This window comes from Limanda limanda, chromosome 14 (genome assembly GCF_963576545.1).
Source record: "Limanda limanda chromosome 14, fLimLim1.1, whole genome shotgun sequence".
Taxonomy (NCBI): domain Eukaryota; kingdom Metazoa; phylum Chordata; class Actinopteri; order Pleuronectiformes; family Pleuronectidae; genus Limanda; species Limanda limanda.
In genome coordinates this window covers 13625802-13650404 of record NC_083649.1, presented here as the reverse complement: position 1 = coordinate 13650404, position 24603 = coordinate 13625802, and the positions used below count along the sequence as shown (strand labels likewise).

General features: G+C 40.0%; 2 protein-coding genes across 4 annotated transcripts; one reads left to right on the top strand and one right to left on the bottom strand.

Annotated features, from left to right (window-relative positions):
* The first annotated feature begins 2638 nt into the window (after positions 1-2638).
* On the top strand, positions 2639-7065 carry LOC133019998 (hepatic and glial cell adhesion molecule-like). The gene is given in 8 exon segments (XM_061086597.1): positions 2639-2737; positions 2739-2832; positions 4569-4910; positions 5662-5943; positions 6049-6142; positions 6276-6346; positions 6456-6544; positions 6919-7065. Coding segments are annotated over 8 exon segments (1218 nt in total).
* Positions 7066-9003: 1938 nt separating this feature from the next.
* Positions 9004-22817, bottom strand: LOC133019161 (AP-2 complex subunit beta). Of its 3 annotated transcripts, none has more exons than XM_061085541.1 (22): positions 22736-22817; positions 20717-20776; positions 20472-20577; positions 20128-20263; positions 19572-19817; positions 19044-19234; positions 18728-18949; positions 18184-18304; positions 17818-17913; positions 17558-17673; positions 17185-17350; positions 16795-16893; positions 16405-16664; positions 15903-16095; positions 14751-14792; positions 14280-14432; positions 13929-14074; positions 13611-13740; positions 13346-13430; positions 13122-13208; positions 12136-12290; positions 9004-11557 (listed from the first exon to the last, which is right to left on the bottom strand). In XM_061085541.1, exons 2-22 carry the CDS (start codon positions 20751-20753, stop codon positions 11483-11485), a joined length of 2862 nt encoding a protein of 953 aa, XP_060941524.1. In that variant the 5' UTR covers positions 20754-20776; positions 22736-22817; the 3' UTR covers positions 9004-11482. The 3 variants fall into 3 exon arrangements, with proteins under 3 accessions (XP_060941524.1, XP_060941525.1, XP_060941527.1); XM_061085542.1 differs by having other exon boundaries at positions 20717-20771; XM_061085544.1 differs by lacking the exon at positions 14751-14792.
* Between the last annotated feature and the right edge of the window lie 1786 nt (positions 22818-24603).

Here is a 24603-nt window from a genome sequence, read left to right as displayed (position 1 = left end):
GCAGTAGAGGAACTGTTCTCTTAATAATGACTGTTAACTCTTGGTACAAATTTATTTTTTGGACCATTCAAACCAATCTCCCAGGACAGTCTGTTTTTGTGGGTTTCAAGCATCCGATGCAATATAATGATTTGTTTTCCTTTGAAGCTACAGAGAGTGTTTGCTCGTATCAACATGCCACACTTCTTTTAGCACGTATGTCTCCCCCACACTGCACCTTTATACTTACAGTTTGGTTAATGTAGCCTCCATGGGCTTTATGGGGCATGCCAGCTGTGTCCCTATGGTTTGTTCTGCCAGATGACACACCAATTAGATCTACAGTGACGATAATATAAGATGTGTTTCCCCTCCCTGACTGGTTTCCTCCCCAGAACCCTTTTGATAGTGATGAAGAATGTAATGATGTTGTGATGTCTGTTTAATCTGCTTTTATCAGTCCTCCCTCCCATTTGAAGACGCACACCGTCCATGACAAAGGCAGTTTGTTTTACACTACAGTGATGATGATGCATTTTGAAATCCTGGTGAATTGATGTATTTGATTTTTTTCATTCTCTTAAGTTGTCAATAAATGACAAAAAGGAGGGAAATGTAGTAGAAAATTAACTAAGCAAGGTTGAAAAAGTATTTTGTATTTGGAACAGTAAGTGTTTGAAGCTTCTCAACAGACTTTTATGACTTGTATTTACATACAACAGATGTTTGATGACTTGAGCTGTTTTCTGGTGGGAACTGTTTATGACGTCAATACAGTGAGACCTTTTGCGACTTAATTACCCATCATAGGAAGGAGTGTATGTCCTCTTATCACCTTAGGAAACACATGTGAATCAGCTGTTGTGTTTAGATTCCTCTCCTTCCTCCACCTATGGGAACCTGTCTGGATTGGTTCAAAGAGACAGCCCTCAGCCCTCCTATATAAGACCCTTGTATTTGACTGTTCTTCATCTTCACTCTGAGACCCTTGCGGTTTCCCTGTGTTGATCCTTTCTGCAGAAAGCCCCTTATTAAATACACGTAGATAACTTTGTTGTTTCCAGCCTCTTGTATCTCCAGATTTCCATCACAGCAGCATGTTGTCAGGTTTGAGGTCTCTGTGAATGAAATGATGGTGGTGCATGTAGGATAACCCCCTCAGGGTGTCATGCTCAATAATGGGAAACATCCACTTCAGATCAGCAAGGTATTTGTGGTGAATACTGAACATCACATCCAGGGGCATAAGTGCACGCTCCATGAACATGTATGCCCGAATAGTCTCATTTGAGGTGTTCATGCCTAGATTAGCGTAATATATCTGAGTGATGTATTTGCAGTTGGACAGTCTTGGTTATCATTGCCTCTTCCAGTGCGTCGTGTGCCTGAATGTCTGCGTCGGTTAGTCGGCAGGACAAAGCCTGGACTTGTTTACACACAACATATTCCGACATGCCATACACGGTACCAAAAGCTCCTCTACCTATGATCTCCCTAGTATCGTGGAAGTTTTAGATTTTCTCATTGTACACTGTCCACCTAGCTTGAGTGTCTATTGCCTTCTTGAACCTGACCTTTACATGACTAACTTATTCAACCGAGGTTTGGGTAGGGTGAACAACTGACACTGACACTGTTAGGTTCGTAGAATTCTCTGCAAATGGATTACAGGTTGTGTTGTCTTGATGGTCAAATAGATCATTTCGAAAGCTAACCGGATTGGTATTATTGTCGAGTTCTGCCACAAGCAGAGCTTTCTTTCTGTGTCTCACGGCTACCGACCACTCGTTAAAATAGTTGTAGGTGTCATTGGGTGGCTCTATTAACTAAAGCTGTCCATAAAAGAAAATCTTTATTATCCTTCAAGGGCAATTTGTTGTACAACCAGCAACCAGTGCACAAAAAAAATAAACCAATATACACAATGTATATAAAACACAATATAAAAACCCTATAGACTAACTAGCAGGGGAAAATGATCTTTTAATAAATTAATTATTACTCGAAGTCGACCAACAGAAAACTACCCGTCAACTATTTAGATATTCTAGAAACATTTCATTATACTTTTAATTTCCTGTTGTGTTTCTAATTATTAATAGTGTTGGTGACATTTCCTTGATAAATGTGTGGAGGTTTTATTACCTCTGCTAAGGAGGTTATGTTTTCAGTCAACATGTAATAAACTACTGGACCAGTAACAACAAAACTTGGTAGAAGGAAGCTGCATGGATCAGAGATGAAACTGTACGGCTCTTTTGTTTAATATAATTCTGAAAATTCATGCCATACCTTCTAGTTGATCTCATTTTCAATGATATTGCCATTCATCAGTAAAGTGTGAATGCAAAAGGCAGAAAGAAAGTTTCTAGTAAGTACAAATTAATATCAACAATGCACAAAAAAAAAGTACAAATATTAAAATTTGGACTATTTCTTTCTTTTAATTATCCCAGAGCCATAACTCGCTTCAAAGTTCAGCTCCATCTCTGGTTAAACACCATTGATACCCTTCATACTGTGGGGTAATGGACACTGAATCAACTTATGACTGTTAAAACTTTTGTTTATGAATCTATCCCATAGCTACAATAAAACTAAAGAAACATGGAGACACATGCACTTTTGTCCTGTTTCGGCAGCGTCTTTTGAGAACAGCATGTACTCAGTCCCTGCAGAGCCTGAATGACTGACTGTGTCCTCTGTCCTGCTCACAGCCACAGATTATGCTGCTTGTCTGGGAGGAAAACAAAGCTCAGAGACCAAAGATGAAGTCCGAGAAGGAGGCTCCTTCGAAAGCCAAACTTATTTCCCAAATCGTTCTGCTCGTGTATCTTGGTCTCTTCAATTCAGGTATGTCGCATTTCTTATTTAAAATTTGCTTCATAGTTGTATTAAAATTTGATGCTGTTATGCTTCATCGATCACATCGTTTTCCTCACAATGGTGGGACGTTTCACTTGCATGTTAATGAATTCGCACTTTATAATGTAGCAAATAAGTAGCAACTAATGATGATGTGTTGAAATATGGTTGCCATTTTATTTAGTTCATTCATTATTTTTTAGTATGAGGGAATCATGAAATTGCAGTTAGTAAATATAATATTTTAACTTGGAAAACCTGGGAAACCTCCTTGTCTATATTACTAGCAAGTATTTAAAGAAATTGCAAACAAAACGACGTAACAGAAATTTGGTTTTAAAGTTGCATACTTAATGTAAATATAATTCGATTTTTTGCAGGGCTTGACACAAAAGAGGTTTGTGCTAATGTCTGCGTTGTTATGTGTAATATGTAACAATGAATAATAGCATAAGAAAAATTGTTTATTCGACAACTCTTTGAAAACTGCTCATTGTAGACATAACAAAGGTAGTATTTGTTACTGGGGTATTTGATTACATCAGACTGTGTGGGTGTTTTTGTATCCAGCCTGTGCAACTATCACAGTAATCCTCCCTTCATGCTGTTAGAGAAGCAGTTTTCAGATGTTCAGTTATTTTCAGCTATGGCTGGGTTTTATCTCTGTGCTGCTATTGTTGTGGCACCAGAGTCACCGAGCTGCTCTGTTTCTGCCAAGCTAGCATGACATCTGGATCGCTCGCAGTGCTCTTTTCATGAACTGCCAGGGAGGAAATTTGAACAAACAATCCTCACTTTTGTTGACTCATGCTTGCCCATCCCATGGACCGACAGCTGTTACTGCTGTAATGTGGATGTGCTGTGTAAACTGGCTCCAGCAAACAGCAGCGATGGGGCGTGATGCACCCATTAGCTATAACTCCATTACACACTGTAGTTGAAAAAACAATAACACAGATATGCACAGTAAATAATGATGACCATTAACATCTTGCAACTGTTAATAATGATTGTGCTATTGCAACAAGTTGTTGAATTATATGTCGCAGGTCATTCTATAATGTTGTCTGCCCCATATACTGTATATCAATGAGTCTAGGCCAGAGAGAGCACACTTCCATGGTTGTGCGGTCAGGCACACTAGTGTCCTGGTTTTAGGAGTATTGTTGTATTTTAAACATGTAAACAACTTACCCCCATTTCAAAGACCTGATGAGTCCTTATCCTTATCCTCCTTTCGATAAATCTGGATGTACAACCTGGACTTCCCTGATAGAAAACAGAATTCTATTGCCTGTCAACATATTATCCAGCTTTAAAAAACATTTTATGGTGAGTGAGATGTGTAAGAAATCAAGGCACACTCGCAGGAACACAAGTCTGCATACTCTTATTATCATGTACAAAGGGGTTTGAATAATCAGGAAGCCATATCCTGAATATTATCAAAAACATTAAAAGGATCCAAATAAAGATACTAACGCATGTGTAGACACACTTTATATAATGCTAAACATTGCTACTGCTACCACAAACTAAATTACCTAAATAGTTGCAGTATTGCCTTCGTAATGAAGAGTTCAGTAGTGTTGCAGCAAGGTTGATGCATCATAGGATATCTGCATTCAATAAAACTTCTATTAGTCATCACAACGACATCAGTTGAGCTATATTGAAATTGTGTGGATATGAAAATCTAACACAGGAACCTCTCTTCTCTCCAGGTGAGGTGTTGGCCGTGAACATGACGATCCCCAACTCTCTGATCAAAGGTTCAGTTGGAGGAGAGGCCATTCTGTCCGTCTGCTACAGTAGTTTCAGCCTTGACCTGCCAGTAATCAAGTGGCAGCTCAAGAGGGAAAAGTCTATCACTGTCGTCCAGTCAATTGGAACCGACATCATCGGAACCCTCAGACCTGAGTATCGTGACCGCATCCTTGTATTTGAGAACGGGACTCTGCTTCTCCACAACCTCAGACTCTCTGATGATGGGCAATATGACGTGGAGATCTCGATCACTGATGATACCTTCACAGGAGAAGGTGGCATCACGCTCTCTGTGGATGGTAGGAGGAACATTTCTAGTTTTCGATTCTGTGAAGTTATTGCCAGGGTACTATCACATCTTCTTGGTGTGCACCTTTGTTTTAGTAAACATCTATCTGACTTAGTTTGAAGATTGTTGACTCGACTAATGTGACAAAATGTGACTGAGGTCTGGTGGAAGGTTTTATAATGAAAATAAAATAATGTCTGAGATGTAGCCTTGGTGTACACCACAGGAAAGAGTTGGCAAAAGAGGATGAAAAATGATCAGTCATATCCAAAACTGAGGTATATTGCAGATAAGAGTTAAACCACCACAAAGGCCAGCATTAAAATGTAATGAACAGAACTGTGAGGATAAGGAACAGAGATAGAAATCTGAAATTAGTCATGTTCCAGGTTTTAGAACTAGGTTTAGGCTTTGAATTAAAGACTTAATAACATCAAGCTTGAAGAAAGATAGAACATAACAAAAAATGGAGTGTGGATTACTGGTCATAATTATTTGTGTTAGTAAGGAATCATTAATTGGTGTTGTGCTTCCCTCTTATTTCTGCAAAGTAGCAACAATATGGTTAGAACTATCAATCAACGATAATTGTATTAGATATAAATATCCACAGTTTCTTTCTGATATTAGTCTGTCTGATGTGATGTCTTTTAGATCTAGAGAGACATCAAATCGTGTTCATCAGAACATTATGTTTGCTTTTCTTTTTTTGTCTATATACATGTTAAAAACTTATTGAATCTACTGTCACCTGTACCCAGAACCTATATCAAGGCCCTACATCCACATGGAGTCTTCATCCGTGCTGGAGCTCAGTGAAAATGTCATCCTCAACTGCTCCCATGACAACGGAACCAGAACTACATACAAGTGGTTCAAAGGCGGAAAGCTACAGACCAATGAGACAAGGTTCATCTTGTCACCTGACCAGAAGCTCTTGACCATAAAACGGGTGTTGATGTTGGATGACGACATCTATAGCTGCACAGTGGAAAATCCTGTGGGGAATGGGACTAGCCTGCCCATCAGACTGACTGTCTACAGTATGTGATACTATCATGGTTATCAGTTACAGTGTGTTACCTACTGTCTATACATTTCTGTTCACTATGAATATTCAGTGGCTGTAATCTTGAATATCCAAACAGGAAGAAGTTCCCTTTACATCATTCTTTCCACTGGTGGCATCTTCCTGGTCATCACCTTGTTAACAGTATGTGCCTGCTGGACACCGTCCAAAAAGTAAGAATTGCTATTCAACATTTAAGTAAAGCTTAAGTAGTGTCACATGGATTTTAGACACACATGTCTGGAGGGCAAATAAACAAAATCATGACTCAACATTAATGCATGGGTAACATTTTGTCTCTGTCAGGAAAAGACCCCCGCCTGGAAAGCCTCTCAGCTTGTATGACCTCTCTAATCGCCCAAGAATCAAAACCAGAGGTAGGATATTGTTGCAATAAATTAACAAGCCACTGGCGATACAGTTGATGTAATCATAAATCAGGTGATATGAGTGAATGACTGTTCAATATTTTGTGCTTTGCCACAGATATTGTGCTTCCAAAATCGAAACAGCATAACGGAAATGGAGTAAATGCAGTAAATGCAGTAACGTCTCTTTACATCCTGCAGCAAAAGGTAACTGGTTTTATTCAATTCTCTGATTTGTAAACGGTGGCAGGACTAAAGATCTGCAGGCACTTTAGCTTTTGTGAAGGGTGGGATTCTCTTTACAGCGTGATGATTTTTTTATACGGCAAAATCAATCGTGGAACTACAAATGTAGAGTTTGGCTTTTTGCCCCCGGGTATTAGTGGTAGTTGTTACAATGCACAGTGGGTTATAGGTTAAGATTTCACAATGTACAGAACTAAAGGTGAGACATTTATTGTCAAACTTCCAACAGTATTTTGTATGTGGACATAGAGGGCTCATGAATCTAGAATCAATGGATACTCTTATACTAAATGAAAACTGTTTCATATGGGCTGAATTCACCATGTGTTTTGAAGGATCCTTCCACGGATGACTCATCCAGCAACAGTATTGGCTCTCCTGAACATGACGAACCACCACGTTACACCAGTTACCTCAAGCCCACCAGTTCACCTAGCCATTACCCTGGCTCCCCCGACCGCTCCTCCCTCAAGTACACCTGAAGATCACTTTCACCTCTTCATGTCACAGCAACTGGGAGGTCGGACTGGCCTATCAGATACTTCTCCTGGCAGCAACTTCCTGCAAATCCACCCCACCTATGGAGAAGATCTGAAAACCATCAACTAGGGTTTTACAGTATCATTCGTGCCTGATGACATTAAATTATATTGTAACTTAAAGAGCAGTTGCTGGGTTAGAGGCACAGACCACACAGGGGAATGTGAATGCGGTGTGAAATGACTCAAGGTTTTAAATAGCATCAGAGTCTGTGTTTGGGTTTACCACATCATGATACCATCATTTACCAGATCTACAAATTCCAAACTTTGGCAAACAGCATGAAGTCTTCATGAAGCTAACACTGGGTTTGCTGTTTGTTAAGATCAAATTCATATGAACAAACTCTGAGAAATACTGTTCTGTTATCGTGTCGAGTGTGATATTCTCTTAAGTGTTCAGTGAAATTCAGGAGTAGTAGCCTTGTAATTTTGTGTGATGACTGTTTTAGTTTTACTAGATGACTTAATACCATTGTGAGGAAAGACAATAGCACATTAAAGGAGGTGACGTGGTTTTTAAATTTTATATGAATTGTAATAAAATGTGGAATTCTCCAAATAAAGAGTGATGATAGTTTTTCTGCTCCTGCAAAGTTTCCTGTAATCTTTATGTCTTTCCTCAGGGGTGCTTTTGTGGGATTTGTATTAGTTCAGGTTGGATAGATGAAGAAAAAACTATTTTCAATGATGCAATTTAAATTAATTTTTTTTTAATGTTTCACTTGAATCAAATACGTGGCCTTCGATAGCTCAGCTGGCAGAGCGGAGGACTGTAGGAGCGTAATATCAGTAATCCTTAGCTGGTTCAACTCCGGCTCGAAGGAAGTGCTTTTCATTTCTATGAGTCTGCTCATCTTAGATGAATCACTTATGATTTGCCTGGACCAAAACAAATTATAAAGATTAAGGAGACAATCTTAGTAATATGAGAGGAGTGTGTGAATGTTAACTGAAGCAGGTGGCCCCTTGTTCTGACCAACGTCCTTTACTGTTGTGTCCGTCTAATGATCTGCTCACCTATAATTTGACTCAACAAAACTGCTATAGGTCTTTGATAGCTCAGCTGGCAGAGCGGAACATTGTAGGTCAAGCACAAATAGTTAACTCGCTGGTTCAACTCCGGCTCGAAGGAAGTACTCTCTCTTTATATGTTCAGAAAACATAAAGGTGAAAACGTCGGATGAATAAAAATTGTCCCAACATTGGCAGGTTCATCAATATTTAATGCCATGTAGTTAAGGGGACATTGTGGTAATAAGATGTTCAGACAATGGAGCAGACATCCCCTCCCCAGTTTGTACACATAGCAGCCTCTGTGAGAATCAAGCCATACAACACTATTCAGCCAATCAGCAGCCGGGGCATTTGTGCTCATGCACATTACATAGGAGAGAGGAAGAGAAGATCAGAAATGGGTGAAAGGAAGTAGTTGGAGGTAGAGTAAATAATAGAAAGTGCTGAAATAAGCATCGCCACCAGACACAGAGTCTTGAAAGGGATAATTTGGGATTAGAGTCGAATCGCAAAATGAAATTGAGTGTAAGGAAGGGTCGCCAAGCAGCAGATTAACCTTTTGATAGTTCAGCTGGAAGAGGGGAGGATTGTTGCTTCATAAGATCAGTTATTCTTAGGTCGCTGGTTCAACTCTGGCTCTAGGGATGTGCTCTCTCTTTATATGGGCATATCCAGATGGATGTGGAATAGCCAATGGAGGATGAGTTTGTGGGAGTAGAAGCAAGATTTCCGTCCAATACCCAAATGAATTCACTTACAAACATGTAAACATCTGTCTCTGTGCTTTTCTCTTTAGTGTAGTGGGATGATGGTGAGACATGGAGCCTGATTTGCTCGCGTCAGGGTGAATACAAAAGGACTCACTGAGTTTGACAGTTTATTAACATTAGATGTGGTAATGTGACCATAACCATTTACAACAGGGTTACATCAATGAATGGGAGGAATATTCAATTTCATAAGATTCTACGATAACTCTCTCCATACATTCTGTATTGCTGGAAACAGTTTTGTATATACTTCTATTTGTGGGAGTTCTATAGAGACAATGGTGTTGTAATAAAACAAGATCCCAAAGAGACATATGACATTTGAAGATAATCTTTTTTTTTTTAACGAAGCAAACCCACATCCTAGATGAAAAAAAAAGATAAAATGGACAGTGAGCTCATGCAGGCACAAACATATTATTTTTATATTATTATGTATGAAAATAGTGTCACCAACACAACTGATTTTCAGATTAAAAGCCTTTTCTTTTGAATAGATAAGAGGCCAGGCTTTATTTCATTTTCATGGAAATACCAAAACATTTAAATTGATCAGCTACATTAACTACACCATCACTGGACTACACTGCACTTGGGCAACTAGGTCTTAGTTTGTATGCACTTTAAGGCTCTATAGCCCACACACTGCCAATATTAGAAAATTATACTAAGACTAGGGTAGTAGAACATTAACTTGGCATTTTAATTTGCATGAATGCTTGGTCCAGTGAGACTGGTTTGGCCGACTCGCCATAGGTTTAGACTGGCTTGACAACAGAAAGATAAAAAAAACAACACTGGCATCAAAAGAAACAATGAAGACATTTAAAGCACATAACAGGTCTGAAGCAACTGCAACATTAACGCAGAGGTAGATGCACAATAAATAGGAATGACAATATAGGTGTATAAAGCCGTGTACAACTATGTGGTTGCAGTAAACAGGGCTCTTACAAGAAAGAAAATATATTTGAACGTAATGTGCAACTATTCTTAAAATGGAGTGGCACTGGTGTGTGGTCATATAATCATTAGCTGATGTGGTTTGTGTAGTGGTTCCAAGCTAGTAAGCGAAGACATATATGATGAAAATAACAGCAACCGAGCAATTTTGTCAAGGAATTTTAAACAAACAAATTTACTGTATGTTACTTTTTAGTCCGTCTGTTCTACAGCCTGCAGATACACTCACTTTACTGAATGTATTAAATATTTTTAAACACGACTTCTTCATGTGGTTTGAAACTTGTTTGCTTTTTAGAGAGGTTTGGGGATAGGTGGAGATGGACAGAGAGCTTTGTGATTAAGACCTCTGCGAACCTGCCTCTGTTTCACCACCTGCAACACTACATGCCCCCACTCTGCCAGATTAATCACAAAACATCCCTGTTTATAGATGAATGATGCACATTCATGTGGGCAACACAAAGTAATTCATGTGAGAAGCAGTAAAGTGCTTGGCTTAGTACGTAATCTCTGGTATGAATTAGGGCTGCACAATATATTGAAAACTTATCGCCATCGGGATATCAAAGTGCGTATGAAACGTATGAAAAGATCCCAAATGATCACTGTGTGTGACACAGTGGAGCTGTGCATGGCTCCCTGGGTGTCTGCCCCGGACTTGGTGGTGCTGTGCCCCTTCCCTCGGCTGTGGTACTGTCCATGGTCCCCGCCTTTGTAGCCTGGGACTGTTTATGTATTGCAAGTCGCGATATTCAACGTTATCACATATTGCCTTTTTTTCCTGATATCGTGCAGCCCTAATCTGATTTCTCTGTTTTCACCTTTTAAGAACTCCACTTAAAGCTTTTTCAATTATTCAACTAATATTTCATACTTTTCAATATTCAAATGTTAAAATGTTTCCTTTAAAATGCTGCAAAAACTGTGAGTAATTGAATAACCTAGAAGTAGCTGTGTTGAATTCATGACAGGAGAAACTGCAATACAAATGCTGCTCAATGTTAATTTAACAATAAGTAATAGTTCATTTTAAGCCATGTTTCCTGAAATATTATTACTGGTCTCAAACCTTCACACACTAATGGCAAGAGGGGAAACAATCAACACTGATATTAATATGTGGGTACAACTGAAGCAAAGCCAGTATCAAAAATAAATCAAAAGCAAAAGAAGCTGCAGCATACAAGATAAAATCAATACAATGGCTCCATGGAAACAGGGGAGATTTCTTGTTCAACTCGGGAAAGTTTCACCATCAGTCAAATCTTCACAACATTAAGACACTAAGTTAAGGATGGAATGGTCGTCAAATTTTCCACTGTGAGGTAAAAACGGAAATGGGGAGTTGATTTAAGAGAATTCATCAATGATTTCAGCTGCCAAAATAAGGGAAACGACAGTATGATTCACTTCAGTTCATAATACAGAACCACAGCTTGGTGAAAGTTGCCTGGTTGAGGCTCTCAAAGGAAAATATTCCAAATGTGCACGGTGTCATTAACTGTCTGGATTCCCTTGTTTTGGCAGTTAGCTGCATGTAAGAGAAAATGATAAAACACTGCTGTTTACTGTCAGGAGGAAGCAGAGTGGCTGAATGATGGAGCGGATCAATTCTTCAGCACAGAGTCATACATCAGGAAGACGTACTGAGAAACCTCAGGTGCCCGACACTTGAGCGACAGCTGTGAAAGACAAAAGACGGGGAAATGAAAACAGGGTTACGATGGGAGACACCCTCATAAGTTATCTCCGAAAGATGATGTGGAAAACTAGGATGGGAAACTACTTTTGACCTTTTATTGCTTTTGAATTGATGATGTTAAAAAGATAGATTGCATATACTGAAAAGTTTATTCGAAAGAATAAACACTGCCGAAAAAATTGGCATTCATTTCCAAATGTGTTAGACAGTTCTATATATTTAGTTGTAATTGTGTTTTCCTTATTTATAACCAAGTTTATAGTTAAACTGTATAGTATTAAACCTCATTGAACCCCAAAAAAAATGTTGGTTAAGTGTTTGATAATGACATCTTTGGAATAATTGTCATTTCATTATGGTAATATATAAATTGGTGTATATATTGGTATTGGAAATACTCCCAAATATCAGCATCTGCCCCTGAAACTCCATATAAGTCAGGCTCTACTTATATGTATAGTTTTTTTCGATAGTTATAATGTACATCTCCTTGGACAATGAACAACCATGAAGCAAAGCTTAATGGCAGATAATAAAAACTGATTGCAAATGATTTACCGTGTAGTTGGGGTTTCCAGGCTGAATGCGGAGCTCAGCCAGGATCCAGATGCCATTGGTCAGCTTGAGGGACTGGTACAGCATGTCCTGGCCTTCTACGTTTCTCTTGGCAATGGTGTAGATGTTGTTACTCTGCAGCTTCCCCGACACAGTGTCTACAACACCAGAATCAAGGTTACTTCAGGAAATGAAAACACCTCAATTGGTGCAACCATCTATTTACTGAGCAACCACAAGAAACACAGTAGAGGCTGTAGTCACTACAGGTGCTACACTAAGGTATAAACAAGCTAGTGCAAACTCTAATACTGGCAAAAGGATTTTAAAGGGAATTAAAGGTCAATTAACTATAAGAGGATCTGAATGAATTATGACTGGAAACCTTGTGACTTCAGTAAACACTGGGCCCTGCTAGGAAGAGCCAATATGGGTGTTAGCCATCCTGCTGCCAGGTTACAGTTGAACAATTATGGGCAGCTGATAAAAGAAAAGACGTTGAAGGTTTCCTTCTGGTACAGAGAAGAATCCAGAGACAGGCGTGTGGTTGAAGAAAGAACAAAAGGAGAGAAGTGTGAGGTCTTTGGATAAATTGTAGCTGGCAAAACACTTCGGAGCTTTAAGTCCGGACTCGGGTTTTCAACATTGCGCTTGGGGAACGCTGAGAGATCACAAGAGGGCAGCTCAGTACAAACTAATTAATGTTATTCTTTAGATTTTGTGCTTTTGTTTCTGTATGTGCATCAAAAACTTAAATAGTTAAATAAATAATTCATGTTTTATGAGCAAGGAACATTGAATCAGTTCTTGTTTTCTCCTGTTGTCATTAATATGTAAATGACTCCATCAAGATGCTCCAAAGTGTAATGAGATCATCGAGTCCACACAGAGTACCTGTGTCGTAAGTATGAATTCTCCATGCATTGATGACAGAATATACAAATTGATTTGTGAAGCTGAGAGCAATTTTTATTCAGACACTTCCCTACCTGCATTTAGGTGACACTCCTTTATCTGATATTGGAGCTCATTCTCATTCGGGATGTCTTTCCAGGTAGCTAGGAACACCTGTCGCTCTGAAGACGGGAAAAAATGAAGACAACATTATTATAGTGGAAGAATAAGAGTAGAGAATTTCACATCCAGTGTGATAATAACGCAAATTAAAAATATTTAATTGGTTTTAGAGGACAATATGAACCGTTGTAAATACCCATTTTTCCATCCTCGACAAAGAAAACGTAGAGAGGGATGAGTACGCTGAAGTAGAAGACATCTATGTTGTTCTTCACAGCCACCTGTGTACAAGTTAACCAAAATGAACTTGAGTCCAATAACCAGATTAGTTTGAAAGTGAGACGTAAGCCAGGGACACTTTAAAAATAAAATCGTGAATATCTGACAACTCCTCCTTAATACAAAGTGTTGCAGCGTGTTGTTCAAATTGATTTGCTGCAGGTAAGTGATTCCTTCTGTACCTGCAGATTATTGAGTGGGTCCATCTTCATGACTGGTCCGATGGTATTAAGAGGCAGAGAGACTTCAATACTCTGACTGGGCATCAGAGGAGTGTGGACGGCAAGAGGAGTGGTAGGGATGACGCCAAAACTACACGTAGGAAACAAAACAAAATAAAGATTGACTTTCAGAACCTGAATAAAGCTACAGTATAAACCCTCCACGCCAACCTGACACTTAACTGGTCAACATAAAAGCTCGGCTGTTTTAGAGAAATGTTGATGTTTGAGTGAAAGTGATATTATAGTTCCAAGTTTTTTGACTTTGACCTCACTGACCTGTTCTTGTTGAACTGGACAGCGAAGTCGGTCATGTGCTGCAGGGCCTTGTTTGTGAAGGTCATGTCCATGTACATGTGGCCCTGGCGGCGAGAGAAGGTCCCAGAGATCTCCAGTCCCTTGGCTTTCACTGCAGGCAGCCACACCTGGAATAAAAGAACCAATATAACCAATGAGATGTAATGTGGTAGAACCACAAGAGGCTTTCAGTTTGGGCTTTCATGTTTTCAATGAGCTACTGCCTTTATTGTTGGCAATGCATCTGTAACTGTCTAAATGTACAGTTTGTTACGCATTAAGAGAGAGAGAATCAAGAGAATTTTGTCTGAGAGTGGAGATGTGTGAACTCACTGATTTTGCAGCAATGTGGCCTCCGGTGGTGTTGGCCATGCCTGTGGAAATCTCAAACAAGTCGTTGAGGCCGCTGCTGACGGCCGGCGGTGCTGGTGTAGGTGAGGGAGCAAAAGTGCTGGGGACAGACGAGGGGATGAAGTTCTGTCCCACCTAAAGAAGTCACAAAGAGAAAACACACATAAGCACAGAGTCTGAGTGTATCACAGGCAATTTTGACAATCTACACAAAGATCACACTGAAAGTCACGTGAAAGAAAGAAAGAATTAACTGTTTAGTGGTTGAGGGAAAATGTCAACCGTAATGTGATTAGCAAAAACCTTTATGCCAGAGAAACTGAGCGTAAGATCAATTGAATTGTGTGAGTGTGAGATAAAGAAGCGTAGGTTTAAAAACGTGATGAAGCGTTAAATTCAGGAAGCGTGCAGCATGCAGACAGGCCGGCTGTCGAACAGAAGGGCTTGACTTACTGCTGGACTTCCCCCAACACCTCCGCCCAGGTCTCCCCCCAGCTACAGGAGAGAAGAGAGGCCCCCAAAGACCGCATCCAAACATCACACAGAAAGACCAAACACACAAACACAGACAGAGACAGAGACTTTCTTAGCAACCGCAACCCATCAAGAGGAGCCCTCAATTTCTGGAAAAGCTTCTAACTCCACGTGGCATTTCAAAATAAGACTTAAATCTGCATCAAGATTATCAAGAAGTCCAGTTATTCCAGCGTCTTGGGAAAGTGGGAAATGACAGATATTAAATACAACAAGACTTATGCAATTTCTTCATATAATAATAAACCAAATGTATTCCTTATTTTAAAACCATTCAAAACATTTTAGTGTGCCTTGTGTTTTGTTATATTAAGCAATACATACAGCAAAAATAGGGAAATGATTAATTAGCTATACAAGCATACTTAAATGAACATCATATCTCCAAGACATGGGGAGACAATGGGCTGTTATTATCTTCAACAGTAAGAATCAGAGGAGGAAGCAGAGACCAACCAACCTTTCTGCATATTCCTCTTTATTCCGGTTTAATGAGGAACAACTTTTACCAAAATGCTGATTTATACTTTTTTTAAATCCACATTACAAAAACTTTCTTCTCCTTTATCAAATGTTATCATGCAAGTCTCAAAACACACTAGAATAGTATGTTCCCAAACCATCACACAATCTTGACAGCTTGTGAAGACTCACTATAATCAGTTAAAGAAATTATGCCCAGGAGTAAGAGTTTACATTTTCCCAAAAAATAGGAGAGAGCATTGCTTGATCCATTGGATTTTATAGACAAAACAGTTGTTAATCTATAAGTATGTGTATTTTTAAAATACCTTTCAAAGATTAAACTGTTAAATATTCCTGTCTCTCTTCTAACCACCCCCGCTTGTTTGTGGCCTTTGAATCCAAAACAAAAGGGTTACATCCCTCAATCATGAGGTCACAGTGACCTTTGACCCATTCCATATCAAATGGAATGCAGGCCCCCCCCCCCACTGTAACTGTATCCAATTTTAGATTTTTTTATGAAATATTGTCATTTATTAGCACATTAATTCTCGAGATGGCGAGAAATGTGTAGTCAGGGCGTGTGTGTGTTGAGATGAAGCTCACCAAGCTGTCCAGGCCTCCTCCCAACAGGTCCACTGCACCCATTTGCATGGAGGACACTTGGGGCACATTGACTGGAGGGCCCAGGTCCAGGTTGAGCAGGTCACCCAGCAGGTCACCCTGGCTGGGGATCACAGATGTCTGGTCCATGGCAGCTGCCGGCCCACTGCTCACTGGGCTCTCACCTGTATCAATGCTGTCACAGGAGAAAAACAGTAGACTGGTAAAGGAAGGGCAATAAAAACAAATCATGCATTACCAGCAAATGATCTGCAAAAAACAACTCCAATTCAAACTACTACAATTCTAAATTATATCATGTTATTGGCTCAAGACAGAATTATGAAAGGATTCAGAAAGGATATTGTCTCACTTCATATACTGTCATTTTGTTTTTCCTACATTTTTTATATTTATTCTGATGAAATCTTTTAAACCCTTTTAATAAAATACATAAATAACATTGTGGTTATGAGGCCAAGAAAGTCAAATCATTGTGTCTGACCTGCTGTGCTGGACAGGAAGGTGTTTCCGGTGGACTCCGTGGCTGCCCTCCACAAAGGCGCTGGGCGGTTTGTGATAGACGGAGGCCAGAGAGCCGATGTGGCAGATGAGCTCATCCAGCAGGGTGGGCTCAATCAGGTCAGTCTCCTCAGAGATCAGGGGCTTTTCAGACAATACTACCTCCTTGGCGGTCACAGGGTCGGTGGACAGAAGGCGCCAATAAATGTAGCCCCTGTCACGCAGGTCAGGGTTGTCAGAGTCCTGCAGAAGAGAAACTTGCATACTTACATTGCTGTGTAAGACCAGGTAACATCATCCAGAAGTGAATAAATAAAGAAATCATCAAAATGATGTAGAAATGCACTTCTTTAGAATAAAGGATGTAACCCACCTGTGTAGCCAGGCTTAGGACCTGCTGCACCAACTCCTGGGTCTCTGATGGCTTCTTAAGGAACAGCTTCACAATGGCAGTCAGCAGAGTGAGCTGGACCTGGAAATGAAATCATACAGTATTGTATTTTGGTCAATTTCACTGACCTATCAAAATACAACTCCTGGTCCTTGCTAAATACAATGAATACAGGAAAAACACTCTTCATGCTCCAGTGTGCTCCATGTGAAGACAAATTGATTTAATAATTTGTTCCTTTAAATCTGACTTTGTTTAACAGTTCGTGATTTCAAAACCAACTTTTCTGTTTAACTTTGACATACCATACTTCCTGTTCACCTCGCTTTACCGCCTGGGAAATCCTCTAATGTGCTTTTAGGAAGAACCTACCTGAGTGCTCTCGTCATGGAAACCCTCGAGGAAGCTCTCTAGCAACTCGTCAGCGTTGTCGATCCTCTCTGCATATTCACCAACGATCCAGATCATTGCAGCACGAGCGTCAGGCTCGTCCAGAGAGTCCAGGTTCTCACACAGTGTGGCAATGATGCTTTCATACCTGAAGAGGAAACCTTTACAGCTTTAATATATGATATATGATAACAGCTAGTTGGTACATAAAGCTTAAAAAAATTATTAATTAGACAACATTGAAATATTGATAATAGTTATTAGGCGTATATGACAGGACATGTGCAAGTACTAGTTAGTTTATTGTTTTGTTTTGTTTAGGATGCAGTTGTCAGGGTTTCAGTGGGAAACTCACTTGTTGGGGTACTTGCGAAAGATGTCTCTGATGACCACAATAGCCTCCTGAACCACGTAGTTGACTTTCGTCTGGATCAGGTCCAGCAGCGTGCTGACACAGCGCTCCGCTGATTGCTGGAGATGGAACAAAACAGAGGCACCATGTATGTCAGGATTTTTCTATAACCACAATGCTCTGGTGACAAAAGTGAAATATGTTTGTTGTGCTCAAATGCACGGGAGACATCTTCAAAATACAGTGATGGTGGCATTTCTTACCTCTACTTTGATGGCACAGCGTCCGATGGCTCGGACAGCCTTGCGCACAAAGTCAACATCCACCTCTGTGGCGTATTCCTTCAGTTCAGCCAGCACCTGAAAGTGACAGATAACAGCTGTAGCACTCAATTTGAATATTTTTCTTCCAGTTTAATACCTTAAAATGTAACTTCTCTTAACATCAGTTAATTACCAATTTATGATAAGTAAATCAAGTCATGTAGTCTCTCCTTTCAAGCAGGGGAACTTGCAAATTACGCCTATACACACATATCTAGAATATAATACTGTTAATATAATTCAGCAAAGAGAAAATAAATGACATTGGTACAAAGTTACTACTTAGTTGTGTTTCATGGAAGGTACCTGGGCGATGTTGGCCTGAGAGGCCAAGCGGATCATGATGTCCAGTTTCTCCAGTTTCACATAGATTGGGTCGTTGTATTTGACAAAGAACACCTTTATCTCCTGCTTCAGGATCTCAGGCCTGCACACATAAACACATTACGCATTAGACAGTGGAAAGACCAGATCCAAAACAAACAAGCCAATGAGGAAATTGGGTGTGATTGTGCTCAACAAGACCTTATGCTGGGATATATCTTAATATATAGGAATGGCTTTTGTTTGTATCACAACCAGCTCTGACTGTAAGAGACTGTTGTATTACGGATTATATAAAGCCAACATCCTGCTAGACTTGCAAATTTATACCCGTGTGTGTATCTACTAAGCAAATTCATACTGAAAGAATATTATGGTAGAGGATGATGAGCCCAAAACATCAGATTTTCTAGATTCAAACACTGAAAAATTCTTGACTGTACTTTACTTATTTTTAAACAAAGTATTTAAAATGTGATTAATTTATTTTTGGTGTCAATAGTTTCTGGTGTTGGTGATCACGCACCTTTTCTGGACAATGAGGTTGATGTTCCTCAGAGCCACATACTGCACCTCTGGCTCTCCGGAGAGCAAGGTGACCAGTGGTGGAGACAGCTTCTTCAGCAAGGTGTTGTAGTAGTCGGAGTCCTTGGGCAGCAGCTCTAAGAATTTCATCAGCACCTTGACAGCTGATAGCACCACGGCTGAGTTGGCGTGAGACAGTCGGGGAGTTACACGCTCACAGATGCTGCAAGACAGGAAACAGGATGGTGATAGTCATTAAAGGAAAATGTACTACTACTTGCATTACAAAGCATCTTGTATATTTAATGAATTGCTACCTTTGGGCCTCACGCTCATCCTTGGGGTTGTAGTTGGACAGGCAGTCCAGGATGAAGATCTGTCCCCACTCTGTGCACTCATTGAGGGCCGTCAGGAGCTTGTTGATGTTCTGGGGATTGAGATCCAGCAGGTTGCTGTTCGGGTGAGACTCACTGATCTCCGACAGGGCAGCAACTGCATTGGCCACAACCTGAAAGGCACAGAGGAACACTGCTCACCACAATAATCCAAATGAAACTTGGGAAAACACAAACTCCAGTCAAAAAAAAAATATCTCACACAATAACTCAGAAAAGCAAGGACAAACAAATGATTCAGCCCACAATGGCTGATCAATTATTATGAAGTCATTATGCATTTACTATGCAGTAATAAATGAGAAGCATATTATAAACTTGAGAATAAAATCTTTTGAACTTAGCAGTTCTGTGTCTTCAGGAAGACTGTCAGGGATGCAGGTGAAGAATAAAACACAAACTTATTTACTCCCGCTACAAGAAGTTGCCTGTCACCAGCCTGGAACTTACCATGGGATTTGAGTCAGCTATGAGATCTCTCAGAGAGTCCAGGAAGCCCTGGTCCTCCACCATCTGGGCATTGATGTCATGAAGTTTCGCCACACACACAGCTGCCGTCTTCCTCACGTAAGGGTCCTCGTCCTTCAAGCATTTCCTCAGAGGCTCACACAGGTACTCTGTGATTTTGTCCACCCGGATGCAGCCCATGGTGCGGACGGCCAGAGCTCGGATGAGAGGGTTGGGGTCCTCGCAGTCCTGGAGAACAGGGAGAGCAAGGAAGTTTGGGTTTTAAACTGAATAGATTTCACCGGGGGAAATTCCTATTGTGAGCCAAAAGGGACACTATATGTTATCGACACCTCAAAACTGCAAGATAATCTTAACTTCCTGTGGCCTGAGGACATTATGCCAGCTACATTTGAAAACACACCATATCTCACTCATGAAAAGGTGGAAAAATAGAATTTTAGATTCATCTGTCTTGGTGGAGCTGTCGACACGTTTAGGAAGGCTTGGCAGTATTACACACAGTTGAACAACAAATTGGAGTAATGTCTGGACTTGCCTTGACAAAGCTGTTGACAGCCATGATGGCCATGTCAGGTTGGCTCTTGGCATAGTTCATTAAGTACAGGTAAACCAACTTCTTCAGCTCCAGGTTGTCAGTCTGCATGCAGTTCACCACATCTGGAAACAAGGAACTGAAAGCAAAGCAAAAGGACTTGGTAAAGGTTTACTGTTTGAGGTTTACGACTGCTCTTATGTTTACATTAAACAATGTGATAAATCAGTCATTATATAGATCTATATATACTCTAAGAAATATTTTTACACAATCTGTAAGTGGTAATAAGTCAACATACAATTTAACTTCACGGTTTGTGTCAGATTATATATTTCACACTGTACCTGACATCCTTGCCAACAGTCATGGCTGCAATGACCTTCTTCACGGCCTCTTTTCTCTTTTCCTTCTTCTCATTGTTCAGCTCTGCCTTCAGTTCAAAGATCTCCCCTGAAAAAGATTAGATAACATGTCCAACATTAAAGCCGCTTGAAGTGAAAATGATAGGTAACTGAATGCTCAAGGATTAGATGCATCTATGATAACTAAAAATGACCACGCAGTCTAACGATCTCCCTTCCATACTCACCTTTTTTGTTCGTTGTGAAATATTTGGAGTCCGTCATGGTTGTGGTCCTTTAAGTCTGTACTGAAGATATACACAGATTTATCTCATTAGAAAAATGTGTATGAAGTTTCCCTTTAACCCATCCCAATATGCATGTTGGCATTCACATGTGCATCATTACAAATGAAGACAAAAATATTCCAAATGGATTTAAGTACCAAATTGACAAGAGGGCAAAAAGACTTGTATTTCAGATTATATTGGGCATAACTCTTTTCTAATTATTCTCTATATCTGTAGATAACAGTCTCCTTCTGTGAAAACTGAAAAAATACACAAACAACCAATATTTCAATGGGTATTCTCGCTTTTTATTGAATCCATCATAGCTGCGAGGGAAATACAATATACGGTAGCTAAAAGTAATAGAACAAACATTTTGGTGGGTTCAAGAACCTTCGCTACAACTTGAAACATACAGTCAAGTCATCTGCAGAGGAATATGCTGCACTCTGTGGTTCAATGTGCCACTGTCAAAAGATTGCTGCTTTCCCATATTCCATCAAGTTTTATTGCTGAACAACTCGATGATCAACATTGTGAGGAAGCTATTACTGAGTTCCAGGGGCCTGCTGTCATCCCATCTGTCATATCTGATAGAAATATTAGGTTCATATCCTGACAGGAGGGTATTTTAAAAGCTGCCCTGGCTAATGTCATTATCATAGATGCTGTAAAAGTACCCTGACACACACAATCAGACATTATTACATTTCATTTAGCTGACGCTTACAATAAGTGCATTCAACCATGAGGGTACAACCCCAGAACAACAATAATCAAGAAAGTACACTTTCCTTCAAGAAAGCCAAACTACAAAGTGCTATATGTAAGTACTTTATGTAAGTGCCTTATAATGAAATATCAATAGCCACAGTAGTAGACATCCATAGCCTAAGCAAAAATCCCTGCTGGGATCACAGACAGTAGCTCAGGCTGCAGTCGGTTCCCTCCAAGAATGTGTGAGCGTGTGTGTGTGTGTGTGTGTCTTTCCCATTTTAAGAAAAAAATCTCAGATCTCATCACCAAAAATCAATGTGCAACCTCAATAAAGCTCATATGTCTGAAAGAGAGCATTTGATCAGTATCAGCACGGTTCCGCAGTTTTATGAAATTACCCCATAAAAGATATAGTTGTACCAATGTCAAAAGGACCAAAGGGTTTAAAGAGCATATCCAACAATGTGAGGGAGAAATATTCAAGTGTCCGCATACTGATCATGTAGTTTATGTCAATATCAGATAGTTCATATTCTGCATATCGCCCACACACGTTAACAAAAAATACATCAACACAGGGAAGTAAGACACTGCAGCCACACAATCATATTTCATGTAAAACGATCAATCTCTCTCTGTACGAGTATGTTCGCGTCATCACTTGACACAATCTTTTAGGGTTCTACTTCATTACTTACCCTCGCTAGCTGTATTCACGTAGCTACCGCACCGGTGACGTCTTAAACATTAACTCTTTAAACCTCGCGTTAGTTGTTAAATCTTCAATCCCGTCGTTAAAACAACGACACACTTTACTTTTAACGTGTAACCTCCTCTTCAACATCACATCAGCCAGCACAGCAGTTTTTTTTAACTCTGCTTTCGTGAGCTAGCTCGCTTCGTGCTAGAGGGGGGGGGGGGCATCAGTGGAACGATCAACGCTAACGCTACCCCCCCACTGCGACTAGCAATGCTAACAAGCTAGCAGCGACCGACCACAGGCTCCACCGACGGTGAGTTGGCCACAACCGAGCAGCGTCTGTTGTTTCTCTGTTAGTCGGATGCGAGTTGAAACGTGGCGACAGTAAATCTGACGTGAGAACAGAGAAGTGCCCGCGGCCCAGTCTCCATTGCCTCTGACAGGAGCTATGTTCATGTTAGTGAAGGAGCCGAGCCGCCCAGCCGGCTGGCCCTACATGAACACAACACGCCAAAGAGGATTCACACACAATACACAGTCCAGTCGAATGTCCCACCTACCTGGTGGAGTGTATTTCAGCCGGGGAATGTGCAGTTGCCGCGGGTGGAAGACGCAGGTTGGTCCCTTTGCCCAGTTGGAGGAAGATGGAGAATCTGGATTGTGGCGCTGCGTTCAAAGACACCGGATATTACACCACTTCTCTCTTGAGCCCCGGCAGTGGTGGTTGTGCAGATCGGTATATTTTGAAGTCACGTAAAAATATGATCAAAGCCAAGATTCATAAACGACTATTGTTGGATTTCATATTATTAAGATCGATGAGTAGTGAAATTGCAGTATATTTGTATTCATGAAAAGGTCCGATGAGACAACAAGGTCAGGGATCCTAACCAGCAGGTAGTTGATGCGGACAAATTGATTTGTTCCACTGTTATTTCAGGTCCACGTGTTATATCAATAAGTTCAAGCTCTCTATCTACATTTATATTTATATTCATGGGCAATTACAACGGATCTCGGGCGTGACCTGTTAGAGTTGTGTAATTTCCCATGGGTTTGAATGTCGCACAAGAGGAAAGTGGAAACCAGAGAAACATAGATTATCGGGAATATTCCTTTAAAAATATCAAAAGTAAAATGACTGATTGTAAATAACTGACAGGGCCGGCTCTGGCAATGTTGGCCCCCTAGGTGAGATTTCAAATTGGCGCCCCCCAACATACACACGCAAACTGTCATGCATCCACAATAACTTTTGGATTGTATACAGATGCACACACAGGCAGACAAAATTGTAAGCTATAAAGAACAATAAAAATATATAACAAAAAATATAAAGAGTCTGAAATCAGCTGTACTGATAGCATATCATGTCATGTCGACAAAAATAAACATTAATGATGTCCACAATCTTCTTACCTCTTACCTCTATATTGTTATTTCTTCTCTTCTCTCGGACACACACACACATGATAATTTGTTCATCTTCTTACGGTCAGCAGGCGGTTTGGCCTAGTGGGTAGAGTGGTAATTCTTCAACACGAAGATCTTTCTAATTTTCGTGCCGGCAATATACTGAACTCTTAAAATTGGCAGGATTTCAATCACCTATTAATTGCAAAATATATTACACTATGTAAATTTTGAATTAATTAAATATGAAAAAAGAGAAAAGAAAAATTTAATTAAAATAAAGATTCCTTTGAATTATGACCACTGTCACTGCAGGAGTGGAATTGTTTGTTTACGGCTCAGCATCAAAGGATTCATCGTCCATGTATGTCCGCGTTACAGAACATCGTGTTTTAATGGCGTGTAATCAAACTTTGACGCCACGCCACGGTCACACCCAATCCCTTGTACAGTTTTAATCTCTGTCCTGTTGTGATGACACTCATCTCAATTTGAAGTTGATCCGATGAAAGCCCTGGTACAAGTACATCAAAATAAAAATGTGGAATATGGCCAAAATGGCCACTAAATATAAAATAGCAGGTTTCCTGTGGCTTTTTTCCATTGCAACTGAAGACTTTTTTGTTTGTCTTGTCATGATACACCTGTGTATTGATTGTTGTGAAGACCGGTCAATGTGAACATGTTCCAGGGGTCTCGGGGGGCACCGTTGAGCCATTTTGCGACGCCCATTGAAAATTCCTCCAGAACTTTCTGCAAATTTTGGTAAGAATTTGAGCATGGTTAAGCCCTCAAAAAGTCAATTAATTTGACGGAATAATCATAATAATCATAATCATAATAATCATAATAATCATAATAATCATAATAATCATAATAATCCTTACATTGTCAATAGGGCCTCACCTGACCTTTGATCAGTGCTCGGGCCCTAATAAATGAATAATTTAAAAAAATTTAAAAAAAATATAAAAAAACCTGCGCGCGCAATTCCTGCAATGTGCTTCTGCGCAGG

What these genes read in the sequence shown, in the direction of transcription:
- LOC133019161 (XM_061085541.1), bottom strand. Translation starts at nt 20,753, where the DNA reads ATGACGGACTCCAAATATTTCACAACGAACAAAAAAG. An exon ending in TCCTAAGCCTGGCTACACAG is followed by an intron (nt 16,665 to 16,794) that starts GTGGGTTACATC and finishes TCTCTTCTGCAG; the next exon opens with GACTCTGACAACCCTGACCT. An exon ending in GGAGTGTCACCTAAATGCAG is followed by an intron (nt 12,291 to 13,121) that starts GTAGGGAAGTGT and finishes CTGGTGTTGTAG; the next exon opens with ACACTGTGTCGGGGAAGCTG.